Source organism: Artibeus jamaicensis, unplaced genomic scaffold (assembly GCF_021234435.1).
Source record: "Artibeus jamaicensis isolate MK-2021 breed Jamaican fruit bat unplaced genomic scaffold, CSHL_Jam_final scaffold_847, whole genome shotgun sequence".
NCBI classification, from domain to species: Eukaryota; Metazoa; Chordata; class Mammalia; order Chiroptera; family Phyllostomidae; genus Artibeus; species Artibeus jamaicensis.
In genome coordinates this window covers 27,651,620-27,675,648 of record NW_026522057.1, presented here as the reverse complement: position 1 = coordinate 27,675,648, position 24,029 = coordinate 27,651,620, and the positions used below count along the sequence as shown (strand labels likewise).

The following is a 24,029-nucleotide window of genomic DNA, read 5'->3' as shown; positions in this document are numbered from 1 at the left end:
CTCCGTGGAGGATCAGCTATGCAGGGGCAGGGTGGTGGTGCTCTGATGTGGTCTGTAGCTGTCTGCTGAATGCTCTGGCCCTGTGGTTTCCCAGGTGGTATTGACCAAGGCCATCCCCCACCCATATTTTGACCAGGGCCACCCTTCCTGAGTTATAAAGCGATCTGAGATGGCTGCTACTTGTGCTGGGCTTGGAGATTCCCAGGCAAAGCCAAGCTGTCAATCTGGGCTGGCTGCTGCTAGTGCCAGGCCTGGGGCTCCGTGAGGCCAGCTGTTAACTTGTTTGATAGGATTTAGGAAGCTGTGAAGCATGAGCCAAGACTAGCCATTCATGTGGAAAAGCAGCTTAGGTGGGACAGAGTCTCTGGGGGTCTCCAAGGCCAGTTAAACAGTGTTAGCCAGGCTGATGGAGTCTCAGATATGGCAGCAGCTTGCTGGCTCTATGGGGGCGAGGGGGGCTGGTTAGAAAAGAGACAATGGCCTCTGCTCGCCTCGATGCCAGACACTTCAGTTTCTCCCTGTGAACCACTGGTGCCTTTCAAGCTGCCACCCCGTTGCTGGAGCTCAGAGGGAAGTGAGTCTGAGTAGGTGAATATTTGTGTGGGTTCTTTAAGAGGAACTGCTTGGGGTTCCAGAAGTTCCTTCCACTGACTCAATCCCCAATGGTTTTTGCAGCCAGAAATTGTGGGGACTTATCTTCCTAGCACTGGAACCCTTGGCTTGGGGGCCTGGTGTGGGGCTGGGACTCCTTGGTCCCAAGATATCCCCCTCCTGAATTTTTATCCACCACCTGAGGGTAAGGGAGCAGCCTGTTCCACACCTGTGCCCCTCCTACCAGCCTGGATGGAGGTGGTGTCTTTAATCCCGTAGTTATCAGACTTCCATTCAACTCGATTTCTGATGGTTCTGAGCAATGGCGGTTCTACACTGTAGTTGTAATGCTGATGTGGTTGTGCAAAGTGGTAAATCACGTCTGCCTGTGCTGCCTTCTTGACTGGAAGTCCCCTCGTGATTTTAAAATAAAATAAAAACTAATCCTCTTCACAAACAGGAGTAGAAGGGAACTTCCTTAAGTTGGTCATATATTTCCCAAAACAAACAAAAACCCCTGAAAGTATCTCCCATAAATAAAATTTTAAAAACCCTTGTACCAGAGATCCTAGCAACAAGTGGAGCAACGCATCAAGCAAAAGAAATAGAACATAAGGGACTAGAAAAGGAAGAAAACATTATTGCACATAATACGATGTTCTAGAAAACAAATAATTTATATACATATTATTTGAAATCATAGAAAAGTTAAGAGACTTATATAAAGTAATATAAGCAAATCATAACATCTCTACCCTCCAACAACAAACCGAACCATCTAAAAAGCAACAATGTAGTATGCAAAGAAGCCTAACCAAAAAAACCCCAAAAACCCACACAAATTCTGGAGAAACTTTGTAACACTTTATTGAAGGGCATTAAATTAGAGACCTACTCTATCAGACGTCAAGAGCTGTTCTAAAGCTACTGTAACAAAGACGGTGCAAGCCAATGCACCTGTCCCAAGCCAATGGGACGGAAGCCCAGGCTTAGGTCTGTGGCACCTGGTTGGTTGACAGACAGTACAGCAGACCCCTGGGGGAAGACGGCCCAGGGAATGAGTGCATGAATGGGAATGGACCACGGCTGTCCATCCGCAACCCTCAAGATCAGATCATGACCTCGCAACAGTAAGCACTCCTGATGGATCAGACTTAAACACGAAAGACAAAACTCAAGTCTCTTAGGATAAAATATGAAGAAATATCTTCATGACATTGGGGCAGGGAAGGGTTTCTTCAAACAGGAAACAAAAAACAATATTAACCATATAAGAAATAAGTTGTACATTTAACCAGAAATTTAACCCCAAGGAAGTTTCCCAGAGGCCATCTGGCACAGGACGCAGGTAAAGAACAGTCTCAGCAGCATGGTTCTCAGGCACACAGCCCTGGAAACTGCCTGCCTGTCCTGTGGTAGGAAATGGATGGATAATTCATAATTTACTTGCAAAATTATGAAGCAGTCAAGACAAATGCCTTGTAGCTGCACACCACCACATGAGTGAGTCTTATAAATATAATTTTAAGTCTTTAAGCAAAGTCACTGAGGTCCCCACACAGCACAATATCATTTTCAGGAATCTCAAAAACAAACACAACTAAATAAAATAGTTTAAGTGTATAATAATAATAATAATAAATGATCTTTTTAAAAGCCAGGGTGATAAACCCCACCTTCCTGAGAGAGGTTGCGTGGGGGTGGGTGGGAAGGTAGGCAGGAGATGAGGGAGAGAAGCAGCACACAGGCGGATGCTCTGACCTTGACTTTGACCCTAGAAAAGGTCAGATCGTAAATATTTTAGGCTTGGCAGGCCACAGAGTCCCTTGTCACAATCATTCAGCTCTGCTGTTGTGTCTCAAAGGTTGCCTTAGACATAAGTAAGGGGTGTGGCTGTGTGTCCCAATAAAACTTTATTTACAGACTCTGAAATGTGAGTCTCATATAATTTTACATGTCGTGAGATATTGCCCTTCTCTTGGTTGTAAAAACCACACAGAAACTATTCCTCACTCCGGAGCCCAGCGAAGGCAGGTGGCCCCGGGAGTGTGGCGCCCCTGCTCCGGCTCTCCGGTTGGGCTCATGGGTCTTCATTCAGGGAATGTGTTTCATTCCTGTTTCATGTATCAGTTTGGGGGCAGGAAATAGTATTTTTAAGCATTTAAGAATAAAAAAAAATGTAAGCCCTGGCTCAGAGGGGAGCAGAAGCGAGGCAGAGGGTGTGACGATGGCGGGGACCCCAGGGCACGCTGGGACATCGGAACTCTTCCCAGAACCCTCCCCAACTCCGGCACTCCCCCTGTGCCCGCAGCAGTGGAGAAGGCCATTGTGGGGAGGGACAGAGCCAAAAGGACATTCGGTTGGGGCTGTTTCCTGCATCTTATAGCCTGCTGTCGAGTGTCCTGTGAACACACACACACTCGCCCTGGATGATATCGGCTGGGCCATGTGTCCTCATGATTAAATTTAAAATATAATTCTCTTTGAAACTCACAAAAACTAGCCCAGATCTGTCAAGTACTATCTAGAAAATGCCCCTTTACTACCAGTTCCCTCCCATCCTTGTTCTGTCAAAAGCAATGTATTTTTAAAGGCTGACTCACTAGCATTTAGAAGAAACTTGGTCCTGGCAGGGTAGCTCGATTGGTTAGAGTGTTTTCCCAATGAGCCAAGGTTAAGGGTTCAATCCGTGGTCAGGGCACATATGAAAACCAACCAAGGAATGCATAAGGAAGTGAAACAGCAGATTGAGCTTTCTCTCCCTCTCCCTCTCTCTAAAATCAGTGAATTGAGACAAATAATAAAATAAAGTAAACACTATAGAAGAAATGTGGGTAATCCTGGGTATTGTCCAGGACTGCGTTTTTCAATACAGAAAAGCCACAGTCATGGGTCCTCCTGTTGCTCCTTCAATTCTTCTTGCAAGAGCCCCAGCAGTTCCGGGATTTCCATTCACAGTTTGCATTCTTCTCCCTCTTCTTCCTCCGGAAATCCGCAGCTGTAGGCATCTTCCTCTTGGGCAGTTTGCACTGGTTTCATAAATGCTAAAAAGTAATTTCAGAGATACTCATCTTTGGTTATCTGTTTGGATCATGTAACATTTGCTCTCTAGAAATCATAGTTGTGGAACAAACATCTGTAACCCGCAAACATCCTCCACTTGAATGTGAAGCATCTCATCAGTAAAAGAGGTGATGGTGAGCATGGACTTTTTTCTCAGGATTATTTAAGATTTTTTCCTTTTTACCAAATGTTTTTGTTGGTTCTGAAAAACTATATTCTTTATTTTATGTAATGGATAAAAATACACTCTTGAGCATGAATCACTAAGGCTTAAAATGTATCATGTCCCAAATGTAACTGTAGTTTCAAGGAGGGTTACTTAAGTTGCACATTAGACAGTTTCTTCCAAAGGAAGTGAAATGTATCATTTCCAAATGTAACTAGTTTCAGTGAGGGTTACTTAAGTTGCGCATTAGACAGTTTCTTCCGAAGCAAGGCTCGTGGCACCAAGATGCTAAAGACGAGCCCCTACTTCCACCAGTCAGTAAGTAAAGAACTGACTCATGCGCATCAGCTTCCGGGTTTTCTTTTACATCCGCGTAAAGTGTTTGTGTTACTGCTGAACAAATTTAATCCTAAAGAGATATTTTTATAGACTGACAAAGCAAAAGGCCCTGCCCCAATTTTACATGCTAACTACAAAAAATAACTGAAACCCCCAAACTGCACTGTCTCCAAGAATTCATGAAAAACTGGCAAGACTTACTCAGAAATACCAATGAGATGTCATGTCTCAACTTATTCTTTGATACCAGTATTACTCTGACACCCAAACCAGACAAAGATAATACTAGGAAAGAAAACTGCAAATCAATATCTCTCAGGAATGTAGCTTCAGAAATTCTTAACAAAATATTAGCAAATACAATTTAGCGACTTAGAAAAAGAATTATATACTACGAGCAAGCAGAGTTTGGTCCAGGGATGCAAGGCTGGTTCAATGTTGAAAAATGGACCCATGACCCTGGCGGGTTGGCTCAGTTGGTTGAGCATCATCCCTTGGGCTGAAAGGCCACGGGTTCAACTCCCAGTCAGGGCACCTGCCTATGTTGCAGGTTCGGACCCTGGTCAAGGCACATATGAGAGACAGCCAATCAATGTCTCTCTCCCTCTCACCCGCCTTCCTTTCCCCGCTCTCTAAAATCAGTAAGCATGTCCCTGGGTGAGGATTTAAAAAAAATGAATCTGTGTGAGCCATCATCTGAGCAGCACAAAGGAGAAAATCACATGGTCATATCAGCTGTTTCAGAGAAGGCCTGTGATGAGATTCAACACTCATTCATGGTTCTTAAAGAACTTCTCAGAAAACGAGAGACAGAGGGGGAACTTCCTCTGCCTGATACACAAGATCCACTAAAAATCCACAGCACACGTCACACTTACTGGTGAAAACGAAATGTTTGCCCCTAGAATGAGAAGCAGGACAAGGATGCTCGCTCACCACTCCTACCCAGCGCAGTTCTGGAAGTTCTGTCCAGCACAGTAGGCCAAGAAAAGGAAATAAAAGTGCACAAAGAGAAAGAGAAAACAAAACTTCCCTATTTGCAGATGACATTACGGCCTATCCAGAAAATCCCAAGAAATCTACAAACTACTCCTACAGGTAACAAGTGAGTTCAGCAAAAACACAGGATACAAAATCAATATACAAACATTGGTTTTATCCCTACGGCAATGAACACGTGGAGACCAAAATTCAGGATAAATACCATTTAGAGTTGTTTTAAAAAATTAAATTCTAAGGCCTAGATTTAGCAAAACATGTACAGGACTTGTATGCCAAAAACTATAAAATGATGATGAAATAAATCAAAGGAACTACAGATAAATGGAGACAGGTGGTGTTCATGGACCAGAACACGTAAGGCAGCAAAGATGTCCATGTCCCCACATTGCTGTTCAGGTTTAACACAGCTGCCATCAGAACCCTGCTGACTTTTTGTAGGTACGTATAAGATTATCCGAAAACGTATACGGAAGTGCAGAGGGACTAGAGTGGCTAAGACGATTCTGAAGAAGAAGTAGGCAGCAGGACTCTAACCTCTACCCAGTTTTCAGGCCTTCAGCAGCTGCAGTAATCCAGACTGTGTGGTGCTGGCGAAAGAACACGCATGTGGATCGGGGGGCGGGGGCGTGGAGCCAGAAACAGCCCCCGCACAGGCACAGTCCACTGGGTTCTAACAAAGGCACGGAAGCGATTCCGTGGAGGACGCATGATGTTTTCAACAAAGGGTGGCGGAGCCAGCAGACATCCACTGGCCAAAGCAGCAGCAGGCGTCTGGGTCTGACCCTCTCATGCCTTATACAAAACCTGACTAAAGATGAACCACAGAGTTAAATGCAAAACGTGTTGGAGACAACGTAAGAGAAAATCTAAATCTTTGTGACCTAGGACCTGATGAAGCCTTCTTAGCTGTGACTCCATAAATGCAAAAAAAAAACAAAGCAAAATTGGGCTTTATCAAAATTAAAATATTTTTTTTCTGCCAAAGACCCCATGAGGAGGATGAAAAAGCAAGCTAGAGACTGGAAGAAAATACTTCTACAAACCACGCACCTGACACAGGACTCACGTCTAGGTGAAACTCAGAATTCTCAAATGTCTGTGGCAAAGCAACAGACACTTCAGTTGGGAGATGGGCAGAACACATGAAGGACCATTTCGCCGAAGAACAAAGGCAGATGGAAAATAAGTGTATGGAAAGGTGTTCGACTCTTAGGGAAAGGCAGACTGAGACCACAAGGAGCTGTCAGCTTTTAGAAAGCCGAAGTAAGAAACCGCGGCCCCCCCGAGTGCTGGCAGGGGGAGGAGAGACTGGATGCCACACGTGCCGCTGGTGGAGTGTTGGATGGGACGGCTCTCTGGGAACTGGTCTGGTGGCTTCTAACAAAACCAAACATACTCCTACCGTATGACTAGGAACTGCACCCCTGGGCATTTATCTTAGAGATACGAAAACTTATGTCCACAGCTTGGCGTCTCTCCGGAGGGGAACAGAACGTAGACCAGCACACCCGCACCGCGGAGTACCAGCCCGAGGTAAAAAGAGTAGATTGTGGAAGTGCGGCAACTTGGCCCCATCTCAGTGGCATGAAAAAAAGCCAGTCTCAGAAGGTTATATATTCATGGTCCATCTACGTATTGTACGATTCCACTGATATGTAACATTCTTCAGTGACAAAATTGTAAGGATAGAAAGCAGATTCGTGGTTGCCAGGGCTTAGGGCAGTCATTGGGACCGTCCCCAAGGGGGAGAGAATGCGGATGTGACCATGGAGCAGGAGAGAGATCCTTATGGTCGTGGAATATTGTGCTTGGGTCGTACGGTGGTTACACCAGTACACACGTGTGACAGTGACATATGAGTGTAGACACACAATGCACCAACATCACTTGCCTGTTTTGATGTTGCGCTATAGTTACATGAAATGTGACCCAATGAATGGCCCATGAGACTTTTCTGCTCTGTCTTTACAACTTCCTGTGAATCTACAATCATTTCAAAATAGAAAGCTTCTAAAAATGACCTGAATTTTTTTTAATGGAATATAGTTCCATTGCAACTCACAGATTACTCATAAATACTTCTGAAAATCATTTTGTAAAGAACTCTATTGCAGTTTGGGTGAAGATGAGAAGGTTAGTTCTCTATATGAGAGGTTTCGGTGGGAGCCCAGAAGTTTAAATCAAAGGTTCAGACCTCAGAACGAGAATCGGTGAGCAAACCACAGAGTGGAGGAAGGGTGGCAGTGCAGGAAAACGGGCCAGAGGGTTCCTGTGCAGGAATAGGAAAAGGACAGACGACCCAATAAAAGAATGCTCAAAAGACTTGATCAGGCACTTCACAAGAGGCAATCTGGATTGCCTCTTTTATGTGAAATATAATGTGAAAAAAGCCCCATCTCTCTAGAAATCAGGGAAATGCAAATGAAAACCGCAGTGAGGTCTACTCTCTCCCCACCACACAGTTAACAAGGAGGAAGTCTGATAACCCGAGTGTTAGCCAGGACTGGTGCACCAGGAGCTCTCCTATGCTGCCGGGCCGGCACGAGCGGAGTCACCCCATGCCGGAAAACAGCTTGGTAGGTCTACTAGGGACCCAGCAATTTTATTTCTAAGTTAAAAGAAAAAAACAACACAGAGACACGCATCATAGGTGTGCTGGGCCGAGAAGTCAAAAATATCGGAGCACCATTGTCTGTAACAGCCTCAGACTGGAAATAATCTCAGTATCCATCAATATTAGAAGAGAATCAACACTGATACGGTCATTCAATACAAAGTATTCCACAGTAGAAATCGGCAAAGGTGAACGCAACACAGGCATGCATCATAGTGATACAGTGTTGCATGAAAGAAGGCAGATACAGACTAGATACAGAAAATACAGGCTAAACAGAAAACAGAATAGATACATGTGATTTCACTTATAGAAGTTCACAAGTCACTAAATTAAATTGTGTGGTTAGGTAGCAAAACTGTAAGAGCGAGGGAGGAAATACCATAGAACCGTGAGTGTGGCCAGCGCTGGTGGGGAGGGACCGTTTTTGGCTGGAAGGGAGGGCGTGCAGGGCTTCGGGGAGCAGAGGCCCTCCTGTTTCCTGACACGGGTGGGGCGATGCGGTTGCTGTTCCTTCCACAACAATTTCCTACACTTTACACGGCTGCATTTTTTTTCCTGTGTGTTACATTGTACCATGTAACGAGATTTCATTTCAAAGGGTCTTTCAAAAGACCTTTACACAAGTTAGTGTGGCGCATCTTTAGATAAGCCTTGACTTTTCCTGTCCCTGCTATCTTCTTAACATTTCGGGTCCCAGCACAGCGCTCCCAGAGCACTCCACCTGCAGACGAATCCCTCTTATCAAGCCCAGCCTGGATCTCTGGTTCTGTCCTCCACGAAGACAAAAACCAGGCTGCCCCATCTATAAACTTTTTTGGAAAAAAATACTAATAGGTTTCATTTAGTGAATACTCACTCTTGGTAGGCATGTGCCAAATCCCATAAGAAAATAGTATCTTAGTTTAATGAAGGAAACCCATTCTTAAAGTCTCTCATTTCATTCAGATCTTAATCCATTTCGTTAAACCTTCTCAAACACCCTACCCGCCCCACCCCGCGTTCTCTGTGTCTCCTCCCTTCAGGTCCAACTCAGGTTCAGGCCATCAGCCAGGCTGAGGAGCCGGGCTCAGTGGGGCGGCCGTGATTTTTGGATTCCTCTCTGCCAGTGTCCTGTGTGCACAGCTGGCTGGCCTCACACCTGTGCACACACACAGAGTTATCCAAGACTGCACATACTTCCATTATCATTTTTCTAGAATCCCTGGATTATGTTCTGCTATGTCCAGCTCTCTTGGCCTCAGCACTATTGACATTTGGGGCCAGATAACTCTTTGCTGTGGGGCGGGCCTGTGTGTCGCAGGGTGTTTAGCAGCATCATGGACCACTCACCGGGTGCCAGAAGCCTCCCTCCCACCATCCTCCCCACCCCCCAGGTAGGGACAGCCAAAACTGTCTCCAGATGTTGCCACACGTCCCCTTGGGGGCAGAACTGCCTGTGTTTTGGTAATCACAGTGCTGCCCTAACCCAGCTTCTAGAACTCCCACAGACTGCCACCTTTTCCTTTCTCCCGTGAAAAGCCTTGCCTCAGAAGAGCTCCTGTGTGACAGACACATTTGGGTTAGTTAGCCTTACGTTGCTTGAGTATGTACAGGAGTTTCCTCCGGCCCCGTTGGACCGCAGAGAAGCGGAGCATGAGGAGGAGCAACAGGGACAGCGCCGCCGTCACCGCCAGCACGAGGAGGAGCAGGCTGACCTGGGAGGGGTGGCCTTGAAGAAAGAGTGAAAGGAGGGGTGCTTGTCACTTTGCATGTACACTTCCATTTGCAAACCCTAATCGCAGGGAGAAGAGGTCCCTTGGGCATCTCCAACCGGCCAACTTAGTAAACTTGCATGTGTGTTAAAGCTTTTTTCCCAACCTCCATAATTTTCCTAGAGGCCTCCAGAAGTGGGGTGCTCTGGCTTTTCTACACTGGGCCTTTCTGGATTTCATACAGAAAATATAGGACTCTGTCATCCCCTTCACTGGACTTTGTTGAGGTTGTAGTACTGTTCGGGTGGAGTCTCACCTGGCTCAGCGTACTAAGTGTGTCTCAGACTAAATGACAAGCGCCTACAGAACCGATGGTCCCTTGATGCCAGGATAAGAGAAGGAAGTGCGCTGGGGCACCTGTCGTGGCAGAGACCGGAGGCCTCGGGATGCTGAGGCCTGTCCTGCTCCCTTGGGAAGAGCCAGGACATGGTCCTGTCGGTTTGACAGCAACAGACCGGCTGCCTGGCTTTGTCACAGGTGTGAGTGCGGTGGCCGAGGACGTACCTGAGGAGATGTCAGCCAGGGCTGGTGCACACACCACGTCACTGTCCTTCGTCCCATTGACAAGTACAGTCTTTCCGTCCAGAGAACAGCTGGGCAGTCCAATGAAAAGAGTTCCCATAATTAATTTAGCGACAGATCGTGCTCATTAAAAACATTGACATTTTCCACCCGGTGAAGCAGCCCAGGCACGAAGGTGCGTGGGTCTGGCTTTGTCCAGATGTGTTGAAAAACGTCCACTTGACCATCTGGCTTCCTCCAGCCGGTCCACTCAGCCTTCGTGGTTCTCCGAGACTCGCCCCACCCGACCTGACCGCACTGGGCTCCTCCTTCCGAGGCTCCGGAGCATTGTCCTGGGCCAGTGTCGACTGTGGCCTGGTCAGTCTCTCAGCCCCACCCCGACCGCTTGGACACAGAAGGACAGACAACTTGGAGGAGGGTCGGAAGGTCCTAATCCCAGGACGTGCTGTCACCAGACAGAGACCAGGGCCAGAGCCCTGGGGACATCCCTGTGCGGAGCAACCTGGGCCAGTGGGGACGTCCCCCCAAACCTCTGTTTCTCATCTGCACAGTAAGGGGTGCGTGCTCCCGGGCTTCTGCTGAAGAGCAAACCAACGAACCACTTTCACTTGCCTGACTCACTCCCAGTAAACGGTAGCTGCCACCGTCATCATCCCTACGTCTTTCCTTTGCCCATTAACCTACCCCCAGCCACCCGAAGCCCAGTTCATTTCCACTTTCCACGTGGACTCATTCGATGGTTCTAAATGATTTGTAATGAAAGACAAAAAGAAAAAAAAACCCACAACTTTCCAATCTGTTACAAACCAATACTTTTGTAAACATAATAAAAATGTAAGTGTAAAATAATAATGAAGATGATTTTCTAGTAAGAAAACCAAATGAAACAAGAGCAAAGGCATATAAAATACAACATTTTAGATGCTATATGAAAAGAGACCCGCATTTCTCTCAGTGGAGTTGGCAGGTGTCCGTGGCTGCCCTTTTGCCCTGTGTCTGACCGCTAACTCCTGGGGCCCGTGTGCTCTCGCTGTGGACGGGACCGACTGGGGCCCGCACCTGTGCGCAGACCACGCTCGGAGTAGCCCCGGTCACACGAGTCAACGGGAACGTCCCCGCGTGCACTGTTGGCCACCTCTACTCCCTGCGATGGTCTCGTTTGCCCGAGGACATGTGACATTTCGGAGGGCAGTCACATCCTCGTATTTCATTCTCGGTGGTGGACATTGCAGACAGAAAGGTGAGCCTATTAGCAGAGAGTGTTTCCGGAGAGAGCGACTGCCTGCCGTGTGTGTGAAGTTGCTGTCACCCTGCCCTGTCCCCACACTGCCCAGTAGTGTGTCATCCTATGTCCATACTTGACAGATTTGTAAAAGCTTCCACGATAACATGCTTTGTCTTTAAAGAGTTAACCCAAATTCTTCATTTTGTAAGCAAAAGGAAATCATACGTACTCTGTCCAGGGCTGGCAGGTGCCGAACTTCCCATCATTGAATGTTCCCGAGCTGCAGTCCTTACAACCTTGCACAGAAATAAAAGCCACAGTTAAAAAGGACGGATTTTCATTCTTTGCTCACTGTCCCTGTGATGAACCTAATCACGTCATACAGCCACTGACGTCATTCCTCCTCCACAGACTGGCCACAGATTCTCCAAAGCAAACCCTAAGGATGGGTGTCTCCATTCCGGTCGGACACAGCTTTGCATCTGTTTGTGCAAAGTGGGCGAAAACGATGGTCCCAGGGAGTGACAGACGTGACTCCCAATCACTGCCGTTGATTGAGGAACAGTTTGTAAATGTCACACATGACACTCGACTGAGGGGCTCACTGCTTGTCACTTTCAGGTCCCACAGGTCTGTGCTCTATTCTGCGTTCAGAGATGGAGAGCCAGTGCGCTGGCAGCCGGAAGTCGGTGCCGGCTGGCCATCCTCCCCGAGCGTCTTCCAGCAGGAAAGGTACGCCCCCCTCAACTTTGGGCTTTGTCCCTTCCCCTCCCTTGCCTGCAACAACAGTGTGATTAATCTGCCTTTTATGTGGAGTATGTTATTTCTTTCTTTGGCTTATTGAGAGGCATTATTCTGTTTGCTCTGAGCTTGTGAAGTTGCCACAGTGAATCTGTGCTAAGTGAAATTTCAAAAGATAAAACATAATAACAAGGACCCAAGCGAATGGCATCCGTCTGCAGGACAGACTCACACGAGAGGACAAAGGACACACCCACCGTCTTTGGTTAATTCTTGGCCTCGTGTACAGTCCTGCTCACACATGGCGCACCCGGGCCCCCGGCAGTGGAACCCCAAGACGCACTCACACTCGGTGTTGCTGGTGGGGGAGCAGAGCTTCTTGGTCCTGAAAACACCTGCAAAGCCCCCCCAATGTTAGATGAGGGTCGACCTCCAAATCCTGGGAGCGAACTTACATCCTACAACAAAAAAACCACGCTCCCTCTGCTTAAAACCTTCACTGGCCTCCAAGGATAACGTTTCCTTCTGAATCCCAGTGAAAGACATGTTTACATTTTCCGATGAAAGATTTCTCTCTTATAAAATGTGTGTTTCCTCTAATATTTAAAAAGCTCAATCCACAAATAACTGCTGTTACTGTACATTATTTTACTGGACCTGCCTATGGGCAGGTGACCAGCATCTGACACCTGGCTCTCAGTCAAGGCCAGCACACAAGGGGAGGAAATCTGGGCTCCCCAACATGCCCCCGAATGAAGAAAACATCTTGAGCCTTGGCTGGTGTGACTCAGTGGATTGAGTACCAGCCTGTGAACCAAAGGGTTGCTGGTTAGATTCCCAGTCAGGGCACATGGCTGGGTTGCAGGCCAGGTCCCCAGTAGGGGACGCACGAGAGGCAACCACACATTGATATTTCTCTCCCTCTCTTATTCCTTCCCTTCTCCTCTTTCTAAAAATAAGTAAATCTTTTTTTAAAAAGATGTCTCAGAACTCCTACCTTCACACAGTCTGCAGATGTCACAGGCCTTTTGTCCGCTGGTGCCGGAGAAGCTGTTTGAAGGGCAGGGAACACACATCTGACTCTTGTCTTTCCCACAGAAAGTACCTGAGAAAGGCAGATCACAGCTGCACACACCGGACAGCGGGTTACTGCCGCCAAGGCACTGTGACAGTCACAAGAAAACTAGCACATGGAACGACAATTCCTTTTCTAGGTGCCACAGTGATAGACTTTGTGTTCGTTGGTGAGCTTTTTAAAAGTAGACATTTGCAAGATGGCCCTCAGTATAACCTCAGAAATAAGAATCACCAAGTATAGACATTGCAGCAAATAAGCCAACAGGAAGAAAATGGTTTCCTTCATTTATGGAATGAAACACAATGATTTCTCTGGATGGAGCTGGATCGACAGGACAGGATTCATGGGTACCCATGTCTGCCTTCCCCTGCCCGGCCCCCATCCCTGCCTCCTGTTGCCCCCCTGCGGGGCCCCCCACCTGAGCACAGGTGCTCACACACCTGCTGTGCTGGGAGCCCATCCATGGAATGGGTTCTCTTATTGTCCCTCGATGACAAATTTGGGGCCATAGGAATTAAGGGCCACAGCCCTGTTCACACAGCTAAGATGCAGCATCCAAGAAGTATTTGTAAAGGGATGAATAAAAGGTCATTAAAACAGAGCTCAAGCACACGCATTAATTCGGTTCTCACCAGCTGGACAGTCGCTACAGGAATCCCGCGTGGACCTCGTCCTGTCAAAGTTCATGACCAGCAGCGCGGTGGCCACAAGGCTGTAGTACCCACTTCCCATGGCACAGTCTTGCACAGATGTGGTGCTGGTAAGAGCAGCCTCCGAAAGAACTTTAACCAGAGTTGCTGTCTCACCGGTAGCACTCTGTGAAAGGCAGAAATTCACGAGGATGAGGCGGCTTCTCCTTTCAGACTTATGCATCCCAGCCATGACTTCTCAATTCCACAAGACCACAGCTCAGAGTCTTTCAGGAACAGTCAGTGAAGGGAAGGCAACAGATTCATAGAAACTTCCACGAGAGGACACCCATGACTAAGCAGAGGGCTTCGTGCACGCTTGCCTCAGTGTGAGGGCACAGTTCCCAACCAGATTTGCCAAAACACAGAAGTAACAATGGCAAAAACTTTTGGGGACTTTCATGGACACTTGGCATTAGCATCCAGACTTCAGCCACGCCAGTTGCTTGCTGACCCTGAAATATAACCCTCAAAAACAGACTCTTTCGGGGACACCTAGCAAGTCAGCTGAATGAGACGCTCTCTCTATTGCCACTTGTCTGAGTGGTATGCACAGAGTTCAACAACTAATTGCTAAAATGTTGAAACACCTGTCTGCTCAACTCTTTCTCACAATAAAATACCCTTTTTAATACTTCAGTGACAGTGGACATTCATTATTCTATTAGTTTCAGGTGCACAATGTAATGGTTAGACATTCGTATAACTCACAAGGCTATCCCCCCACAAGCCTGGCACCCGCCTGGCAGCACAAAGTGTCACAATGTCAATGACCCCACTCCTTCTGCCGCCACACCTTCTTAATCGGCGTACTGGCCCATTTCGAGATTTGAGGCTCGGACAGTAACAGGACCAAGGTGTGAAAAGAAAATCTGTTTAGAGATCTTTATTTGATCTTTATTCAATGGGCTATGGAAGAGATGTTAGTAGCAACTAGAAGGGGAAAAAGTCTAGTAAGGTACCAAGAAAAACGAAGCCTCTGCCCTCGCCCAGCTCGCTTCCCCCTGCCTGCCCCAGATGAACGAACCTGGAGATCTCCGGGCTGGCGAAGAACTTTCCACTCCGAGTGTGAGTGCGTGTGCAGTGTGAGTGCGTGTGCGGAGCAGCAAGGCTCTGCAGCTTGAAACAGGCTGCAGTGAGGGACCCCGCCCCCAGTGACTCAGCCCGGGGGCGGGCCTTGCGGGAAATTCCCTCCCCGCAGCTCAGCTCTCCGTGGCAGCTCACTTGATATTTGCTGACCCTAAAATCCCCCTTAACAATGGCCTTTGGGACATTTCTTGGAAGCATCTCTCTAGTGTAAGGACATTTCTCGGATGACTTTGAAGACAGGCTTTTGTCACTTCATAATGTTCCTAAAACATTTGCGATTAGAGGAATAAGGACCAGCCCTTGTGCAATAATATACTGTCCCTTCGCTCTGATGACAGGTGCTGCTATGGCTGTAATTTATTGGGGGCAGCGGATGTGCGAGGCGTCCCATGAGCACCCTCATGAGTGCTGTCCTCAAGTGGACCCCAGGAGTTGCTGTTACTGGGACAGCATTATGTGAGTGAGAACGCTGAGGCTATGCGTCTAGCCAGATAGCAGGATGGGGAGCCGGGGTTAGAACCTGGGACGACCTGACTTGCTTATACTGTGCTCCTTGCTGCGTGGGTGAGTTGGGGGAGGAGAAGGAAGGAGAAACAGGAAAATGGGGACAAGGGGAAGCACAGAATGTAATGGCCAGGTTACACTGGTGGATGCAGTGAGATCTATGAGGGAAGAAGGGAAGGAGGGGAAGAGGAGCGGGAGGAAGCAGAGGAGAAGGATGCTTCAGAGATGCAAAGATGCATCCAGCGTCCATGGGAAGACCACCGGAGGGACTGACAGCAACAGTGGTTTAGACTAAAACAGATGGGTTTGCTGTTAGGATCTCAACAGAAAACAGCTCTTTTCCCCCCACAGGAGACACGGAGGCTTGGTCTTGAGTTGGGGATGGGTGGAGGGAGAGGGTGAGAGAGCTGCCGTTCACTGAACATGTGCTCTGCACCGAGCCCTTTCCACACTCCCGTGGCTCTCGTTGTGCCGACATCCTTAGAAATGCCCAGCGGTTCCCTGCGTCCAGCATTCAAGGACCTCTGGGATCTGGCCCAAAATTGCTCTTTTTGAAAGTTAAGGTCTAGTTCACACAACATATATCTCACCATTTTAAAGTGTACACTTCGATGGATTTTAGTGTATTCACTAGGTTGTACAGCCATTCCCAGGACGTAATTCCAGAACACATTCTTCAGTCCAAAAAGAAACCCTAGACCATTAACAGTCACTTCCCAGCCCCTTCCCCCACCCCCGTCCCTGGTGACCACTAGTCTACTTCCCATTTCTGTAGATTACCCTATTCTGGACATGTCACTTCAATGAGTGAAATCATACTATTTGGTCCTTCGTATCGGGTTTATTTCGCTCGGCGTGTTTTCGCAATTTCTCCACACCGTAGCAGGCGTCATCCCTCTTGGTCGCTGAACAACTTCCCACTGTGTGGATGTACCACATTTTGTTTATCCACTCGCCAGCCGGTGGGCATTGGAGCTGTTCTCACTGTTTGCCTACTGTTAATGCCATTGCGATCAACTTTGCCCAGGTTTTTGTGTGGCTATCTCTCGAGTGGGTAGCGAGGGGTGGAGGTGCTGTATTCTGCGCTACGTCTGGTTCTCTTTTGGAGAAACTGCTGGGCTGTTTCCCGCCGTAGCTGCACCATTTTACATTCCCAGTTCCGATTTCTCTACATCCTTGCTACCACGTGTTATTTTTTTCATTAAAAATTACTAAAATCTAGCAGGTGTGAAGTGCTAGCTCATTGGGGTTTTGATTGCGCCCTTACCTCCATTTCACGCCCCCCACCCCGTCTCTCGGGAGCAGCGGAATATAAGAGTACACGGTGCAGAGCCCATTCTTTGCTCTCAGATGGGCTTGGATCAAATCCAGGCTCGCGACCATGGATGGTCACGTGACCTTGGGCAAATTGCTGAACTTCCTAAGTCTCCGTTTTTCCAGCCACACCTTACAGATGCAGGGACATGGTATGTCCTCCTCATTTACTGAGGAGTAAATGAGACAGTGAACATGGAGAACTCAGCTCAACGCCTGGCCCACAGTTCTCAAGATAGTAGTTCATGTAACTGGGATTTTATTGTTTTGAAATTTTCCTTTTCTAGTCTCCCATCAGTAAAACAACCCAGAGCAAGTAGCGAGAGAAGGGGAAAAATGCATGGACTATCTACAGGTTTTATCCCCAAATTCTGTGCCATTCCATACAAACTACACGGCTGATCTCCCCCTACTACTTTCAGAGTCACGGCCTAACCAAGCGGCCTCCTCCTCTCTGTGTGGTGCTGTGTCTAACATCGCAGCAGGACATTTAACTGGACTCTGCTCTCATGGAAGTAAATGCTACTTACTGATCTACATCTTGGATATCCTGTGGGCAGAGCTATTACCTCCCCCTGAAAATGACATGCGTAGTTTCCCAGCACAGTAATTAGCTCACTTTTCCAAGCTGAGCCAGTGACATAAAAGTCTTTACTGAGCTAAACGATTCTGAAGATTAGTTGTAACAGCCTACAGTTAAACAAAAGCACTACTTCAGAATCACCCTACTGAAGGCTCTGCATAGTTTTCTGCGGGTGTTTAAAGAATTGTGTTCAGTGCGCAGTGCTGTTTGATAAGCTTGTCTTAGGAAGCTGAGGCGAGTTCTAGACCAACCAGACACACCTGCTATCGGAGCTGGCCAAAGGTGCGCTCTTTCTGTACGCCTTTCGTTTGCTTTAAAATCTGTTTCACATTGCTTCTTCGTCATAGAGTTCCAGTCTTTCAGAGGCAACAAAAATTCCATCTCATCCATGAAGGCTTCCCAGACAAAATCAGAGACGACCCCAAGCAAACATCAACACTAGCACTTTCAGCAATGATATGTTTCATCACATTCTACACATCTCATCCTAAATCATGGAGTCGATTTTGTTTTATTTTTATTGACAGTGGGTGTAGCAATGAATATCTGAAGCAAGGATGCTTTGAGGCTAAACAGCATGTAGTTCAAGTCTAAACAAGATAAACAATATCTAGAAATGGAAAGATAAACAGCCCCTCCAAGTAAAGCTTTCCATAAAACCTGCTTCTGTTGTCCCAGGGCACCCGTCGGAGGCGACCTCGTCCACGGAACGTTCACAGTTTATACTTATTTCCCAAAAGATCGATTCTCCCAAGACTCAGTGTCCCCACCCAGACTCCAGGCCTCTGTCCAGATGCCTCGATGCTACAGGTCGGCTAAGCACACTGTTATAAAGTATGTTCTCTCCAGGTCGGGGCCCACAAGTCACAGACACACCTGCAATCACAAATGGGTGCCTCTGTGACCGGGGACGTGGTGCTTCGTGTGGGCACAGCGGACACATAACTGTGCCACCGGCCCCATCGCCCTCGCCCTGGGGATGGTGCTGTCGGTCCGCAGGGAAACGCCCCCCAGTTCTCGTTCTGTGTCTCGGAAACACAAGGCGACGGACAGCATCTCCGTGCTGTGCTCCCGCCAAGAGCGACCGAGGGACCACCCAAGTCCTGGCGCAGGGAAAAGACAGGCTCGCCTGCGAAGTCCTTCTCAGACACCGAGGGCGGAACAGACCCCGGCACCGTCCACTCGCATGAAAGACACTCACGGGAAGCATGGCTTCCCAGAAGTCCCAGCTGTCCGCGTTCTGGGCCCTATCTTTGCGATACAGAACAGCTTGTAATACTCACAAGTGTGCATGCGGGGGCAGGCAAAAGTAGGTTTACAGTTGTCTGTGAAATGTATCACCGTGTATTATCATGTATTGTTACAGTTGTATTATTATGCACTAACGATTGTATTATTTATTTGTACCACAACTGTAACCTACTTCTGCCCACCACGCCCCCACAGGTAGTAAGTAGCTAAGAACTGTCATGTGGGTTCCTCGCTGGAATCAACTAAAACCCCAGAGTTAACTGCAGTTTTTAACTATAAAAATACTTAGTAACATTTTATTACATTGCTAAAAATAAAAAGTCTCCTATATATTTAAGCAATTTTAAAAATTTTATATTTATCAATTATGTTTTTCCATTTTAATAGGTTATTTTGGCAATTTTCAAAGAAAAACAACTTTCTAAAAACAAATAGAAAAAGTACTTTTAATTTAAAAGTTATACATACTTCATTTATATTACCGACATGCAAATTCTATACACTTTGAGTATACAATTACTTTTTTAATTTTTTAAGTCAGCACTGTCAACAAAACACAAAGGATGTGTAACTCTCACTTATAACAAATTAAATAAAGGCAGAAATAATACACTGTATTAATTTTTAAAGTATATTATTTGTGGAATAATCTCTGACTGCTGATAAATGTTTGCGGTACTTAATACCGGCTAAGCCATGTGGGTTCTTCCTGCCCTGCAGATGCCGTATGTACTTCAGCACGTGAAATATTTCATTTAGCCTCATCAATTCTGTGGGTAAGAACTATTGTTGATCTTCCTTTTTCAAAATGTATTTATTTGTTTGTTTGTTTGTTTATTTAGGGGAAGGGAGGGAGAAAGAGAGGGAGAGAAACATCGTTGTGTGAGGCAAACATCGATTGGTTGCCTCTCACACGCCCCCCGACTGGGGACCTGGTCTGCAACCCAGGCATGTGTCCTAACTGGGAATCAAACCGGCGACCTTTTGGTTTCCAGGCTGGCATTCAGTCCAATGAGCCACGCCGCCCAGGTCTGTTGTTACTCTTCTAATGTTAAGGATGCATAAGCTGAGAGAGTTCAGGTAACTGAGCCAAGAGTTCGTGGCAGCATCTGAGTGTTTCCTGGAGGCCAGTGTTCTAGCTTTATCGTCGTTAACCCCTCTAATCCTCGCAACACCCCTTTGAAGTTATCCCTGTGTTCTAGACAGGGACCTGGGGGTGGGAAGCGCAGGTGATTGGTTCAGGCTCCAGGAGCCAGCACGGGGTGGAGCGGGCCTTAAGCCCAGACCAGTCAGACTCAGAGCAAACACACTCACTCCGCCACGTTTAAGGGAAGGAGAAACCAGGGACGGAACCCAGGCCCTCTCATGCAAAGGCCAGCTGAATATTCTGCCAAGAGCCATGGTTAAGTCAGGCGCTATTCGCAGTGTACCTACTCATTCCTGTGAATGAATCAAAAGACGTGTTGACTAAGCAACCAAGACTGAGTGAGGCTGGCAGTTGAGTGTGGTTTGAGAGCTGACTCGGAAACCACATTCGATCTCATCTATGCTCATGATTGCCAAGAAACTGACGATTAATCTAAACTTTGAGAAATGTTATGAAGAGCAGATCACCTTTCTCAGGGAGCCAGACTAAAAAAAAAAAAAAAATTAACAGCATGTAACTAAAAGTTATTAAATGAACAAGTGCTCAGTAGTTTTTATTCTTCTGGAGAGAGTTGCCACATGGCACTAAGGGGAAAAGTGTTCTTTGGGCTGCAAGTGACAACTGCGTTCCAAGCGATGTCACTCCAATGAGCAACATGACCCTGAATCTTATGCCTGTGCTGAGGGCCAGGAACTGCCTGCCAGGTATTGGCTCCCTGTCCCTGGCATCCACCTTAGCCCTTGGGGAGGAAAGTGCTATTCAAGTTATAAATGTACAATTTTATCCAATTATTTCATAAACTCTGCTTTTGTCAGCTAACAGTCAAGGATGTTTCCCCAAATAAAAAGCAAGACAACATCAGGAGATGGATTTTGTTTCTTTCTGAACTTTGCGATGGTCCCTCAATAGCACCTACCGAATAATCCCACTGTGTCAATCTGTTTCTTCCTCCACAAGGCCTGCCTCCTCTTCTGGGTTTGCATATCAATGGAAAATCACCGTGCACAACACTGCTAGTTTTCATTAAGGTTTCTTTCGGTTGAACCTTGCTACTCTAGGTGAGAGTTCCAACGTCCGTGTAAATTGTGAATACTTTATACGTGCCTGCTGGGCCTGTCCTACTCAAGTAATTTCCAGGTTTCCTTGTTACTGTCCTTTTTCTCTACCCCTTATTAGTTCAGTAACTTCAGTTCAACAGGCATTTACTGAAGCTCTAATGCAAGTGTGTCCATGATCTGACCTGGTTACTTCTGCTCTGCATCCTGCCAGCTCCTCCAGCCCGACTCCCTCGCTTGCTGTTCTTTAAGGTACCAAAGGGGCCTTTCTTTGGCTGCTCTCTCATGTAAGATGCTCTTCCTCCCACTTTCTACATGACTTGTTCCCTCATCTTATTCAGGTTTTCTCCTCGGAAAAAAGCCTTCCTTGACCTGACAGAACAGCTCTCCCTGTTACTCTCCATCTCTTTCCCTCTCTTACTCTCCTTCATGGGATGTGCCTCCACTTGGCACATACAGCTTTCGTGCATTGGTTTATTGTTTTGTGGTAGGCAGTTAGAAAGATATGCGCAGAGCAAGGATGATGGGTCAGGTAGAGAAGGTCACCGAGGTGGAAAGCCCCGGGAACCTAGCGATGGCAAAACTGGGACAAGGACCTCACCCTCAGGGTAGCTTTTCCTCCTGTAGTACATTGCTGGGCATGCGGTTTAGACCCCCTGCCCTTTCATATTGCTGGTCTTTCGGTTAGGATGCCCTCCTGACCTCTCCCCTCTTGGCATGGTGCTGGTCCTGTGGGTTAGACCTCCTTAAGGGAGGACAAACAAGGGGACCAGAGAATAGTCCTTGAGCATTAAGCCCCTGGGACAATGAGGTTCTTACCTGTGTCAAAATGCATCTAGGCCTCAGCTGTGTTTCAGCTGGGCCTGGAAAAGCAGCAAAACCAGACAAGCAACTCCAATGGCTGACATCAGGATGAGCTGCATTGACTGATGACCCCCTGGCACCAACCAATAAGTGGCGACCACACCCAGAAAGGACACACCTGGAAAGCTGATGAATATTTTATTGATCCTCCCCCGAGACCTCCAGTTAAATACCTTCAAGATGCAGGCCCCAGCATGGCTTTCTTTCCCCACCCCTTTCCCCCAAGTGCGTTTTCCTTGCCTCTTTCTCCTAAGCTCCAAGGGCACTTCTTTTGCTTTAACTTGTTTGCGGAGCCCACTTCTTCTACAGCTCAACTCTTCTACCTCTGTGATCTCCTAAATAAACGTTCACTTATTGTCTGAGTCTTGGCTCTGAAGACTTTCTCCACCAGAACTCAAGTACCGAGGTTGCTGAACCAAGGTCTATTCTGACTCTACTAGTCTAACACCTAGTACGATTTTCTCCCCAGAAAAACACAAACCCCACGAGAGGGGACATTATTTTTATCCCGCTGTATCCAGGGCATTCAAAAGCAGTGCTGGGCAGGCTTTGTAACGACAGGCACTTAGTAAATGTTTCCTGAATGAGCTTTTCTGTCTTGTGATTTGTATATAGATGAGCCACCATCAAAATAGGCTTCACAGCCTAGAGAAGAATGAAGTTTACACAAATAACTACGATAAAGCTACCACACAGCTTTATAGATTCTACAAAGGACAAAGAGCTGTGGGAATACAGAAAAAGGTTGCTGGGGGGCACTGGCACTATAATTGGGTTTTTCAGGAAGGATAATACAACATCGACAAGCAGGTGTGACAGCAGAAGTCATTTGGTGAGAGGCTCGAAGGAGGCAAAGTCCAGCCTCTGTGCAAGGAACACAGAATATGAATGAGGGAGAGGAAGAGGTAAGAACGTGGAAGATAAGGAAGAAAAGACGTTTGAACACAGTGCAGAGGGATTTGAATGTCCTCAGCATACCTACCGTGATCTGAACCCCCTACCTAGGACACACTGTCAGGTCAGCAGACCCACAGAACCATGCCGACATGCAGAAAGTCGCCAAAATATTTTGTTCTCACCCTGAAAGCAGTCATGGCTTAACCATCTGCGGAGTAAGTGGGGCCTCAAGAACGGGGAGGGAAATAAGGTACAAAGGGCAAGGGCAGGGCTTCAGGAACCTTTTGTTAAATGCGAATGTGTCCTACTGGATGGAATGCTGATTACTTTGCCCATTGACAGAAATACTGGGTGGCTCCTGGAATGTTGTATGTTTCCAACACTATTGGAATCCGAAAACATCACTGAAGCAGAGTAAGAATAAAAAACTTCAATAGGAAATACGGAAAAGGGACTCACTTCAATTCCTTTGGATTTGGTGAAAAAGTTTTATGTATGATCTCACTAGTTACTCGCCAAGCTATGGGGGGGCATTACTATTCACATTGTACAAAGGACAGGCGATTTAAAACCTTTTCATAACCCATTACTGAATCACTAATCAGATCTTTCTCTTTTTCTAGAAATAAGATGCCAATAACAGCAGAGCATGGCAGTGTTTTCCGAGGAACTGAGAAAAAACGGTGCCTCAGCGATCGAGGAGGTGGTTAATACACTGAATGTAACTAACTGAGCCTGGATGTAGATTCTTAAAAACATCCAAGGCTCCTGAGGCCGGGAACAGGTTCTGTGTCGTGGTTCCCTTCATCACTCATCGTCAACCAGAATTAAGGAGGGTGAGGAGGTGGGATTTCCTGCCTCGCACTCGCAGGCCGCAGCTTTCCCCGGAAGTCCGCGGGGTCGCCGAGGTGCTACGGAAACCCCAGCAGGATTGGCCAGGTCGTTCACATACTTCTCACCGCCCACAAACAAGCACAGGCCGCCGGCCCCAGCCCCAGCCCCAGCCCCAGTCCCGAACGTGACCCCTGCCAGCCGCAGAAGGTTGGGCGTCTGGGAACGCACCCCGCTCCGCCCCCTCACGCTCCGCCCCCTCGCAGTCCGCCCGCTGCAGCCGGCTCGGCCAATCACTGGCGCCCTCGGGGGCCGCGCGCCCAGTGGTCGGAATGGACCCTACGTCACTGCGGGCTGGCCCGCCCACTTCTGGCGCCCTGCTGCCAGTGGGAGTTGTGCTCGTTGGCCCACGTTGGGGGGGGCGGGGTGCTGTTCACACAAGGTGGGAGCAGGGGCTAAGCCGTCCTCTGCGGCCCCTCACAGGCTTCGGTGTCAGAATTTCCCCCATGCGCCAGCGCTGCCTCAAATGTCAGGGCTCGCCCACTCTTCCTCGGTCTCGCCAACCTAACCTTTCGGGGGCTCCGGAGGGGAAATTCGCCGTTTCTGCCGGACGTCTATGGAGGCCCCGAACCAGCCTTTAATGGATGTTGAACCACCCGTTTACTTAATGCCCCAAATGGCTTCCTTACGCCCAGTAACTTCAATTTAAC

The 24,029-nt window shown here is 47.6% G+C and overlaps 1 protein-coding gene and 1 long non-coding RNA gene across 2 annotated transcripts in view; one reads left to right on the top strand and one right to left on the bottom strand.

Annotated features, from left to right (window-relative positions):
* LOC119055928 (uncharacterized) overlaps positions 1 to 13,732 on the top strand; it is a 32,486-nt gene extending 18,754 nt beyond the window's left edge. The window contains exons 3-4 of the long non-coding RNA XR_005083783.2: positions 11,898 to 12,008; positions 13,116 to 13,732. This is a non-coding gene — a long non-coding RNA (uncharacterized LOC119055928). The remainder of the gene's footprint in view (positions 1 to 11,897; positions 12,009 to 13,115) is intronic.
* TNFRSF9 (TNF receptor superfamily member 9) lies at positions 1,324 to 13,977 on the bottom strand. The gene is made up of 7 exons (XM_037154248.2): positions 13,728 to 13,977; positions 13,015 to 13,122; positions 12,275 to 12,412; positions 11,506 to 11,572; positions 10,034 to 10,122; positions 9,352 to 9,486; positions 1,324 to 3,635 (listed from the first exon to the last, which is right to left on the bottom strand). The coding sequence occupies exons 1-7, from the start codon at positions 13,975 to 13,977 to the stop codon at positions 3,544 to 3,546; spliced, it is 879 nt and encodes a 292-aa protein (XP_037010143.2). The 3' UTR covers positions 1,324 to 3,543.
* Between the last annotated feature and the right edge of the window lie 10,052 nt (positions 13,978 to 24,029).

Coding starts and splice junctions, on each gene's coding strand:
- TNFRSF9 (XM_037154248.2), bottom strand. CDS start 13,977: ATGGCTGGGATGCATAAGTCTGAAAGGAGAAGCCGCCTCATCCTCGTG. Junction 12,413..13,014: donor CATCTGCAGACTGTGTGAAG/GTAGGAGTTCTG, acceptor GGGGCTTTGCAG/GTGTTTTCAGGACCAAGAAG. Junction 3,636..9,351: donor CCTGTACATACTCAAGCAAC/GTAAGGCTAACT, acceptor ATTACTTTTTAG/CATTTATGAAACCAGTGCAA.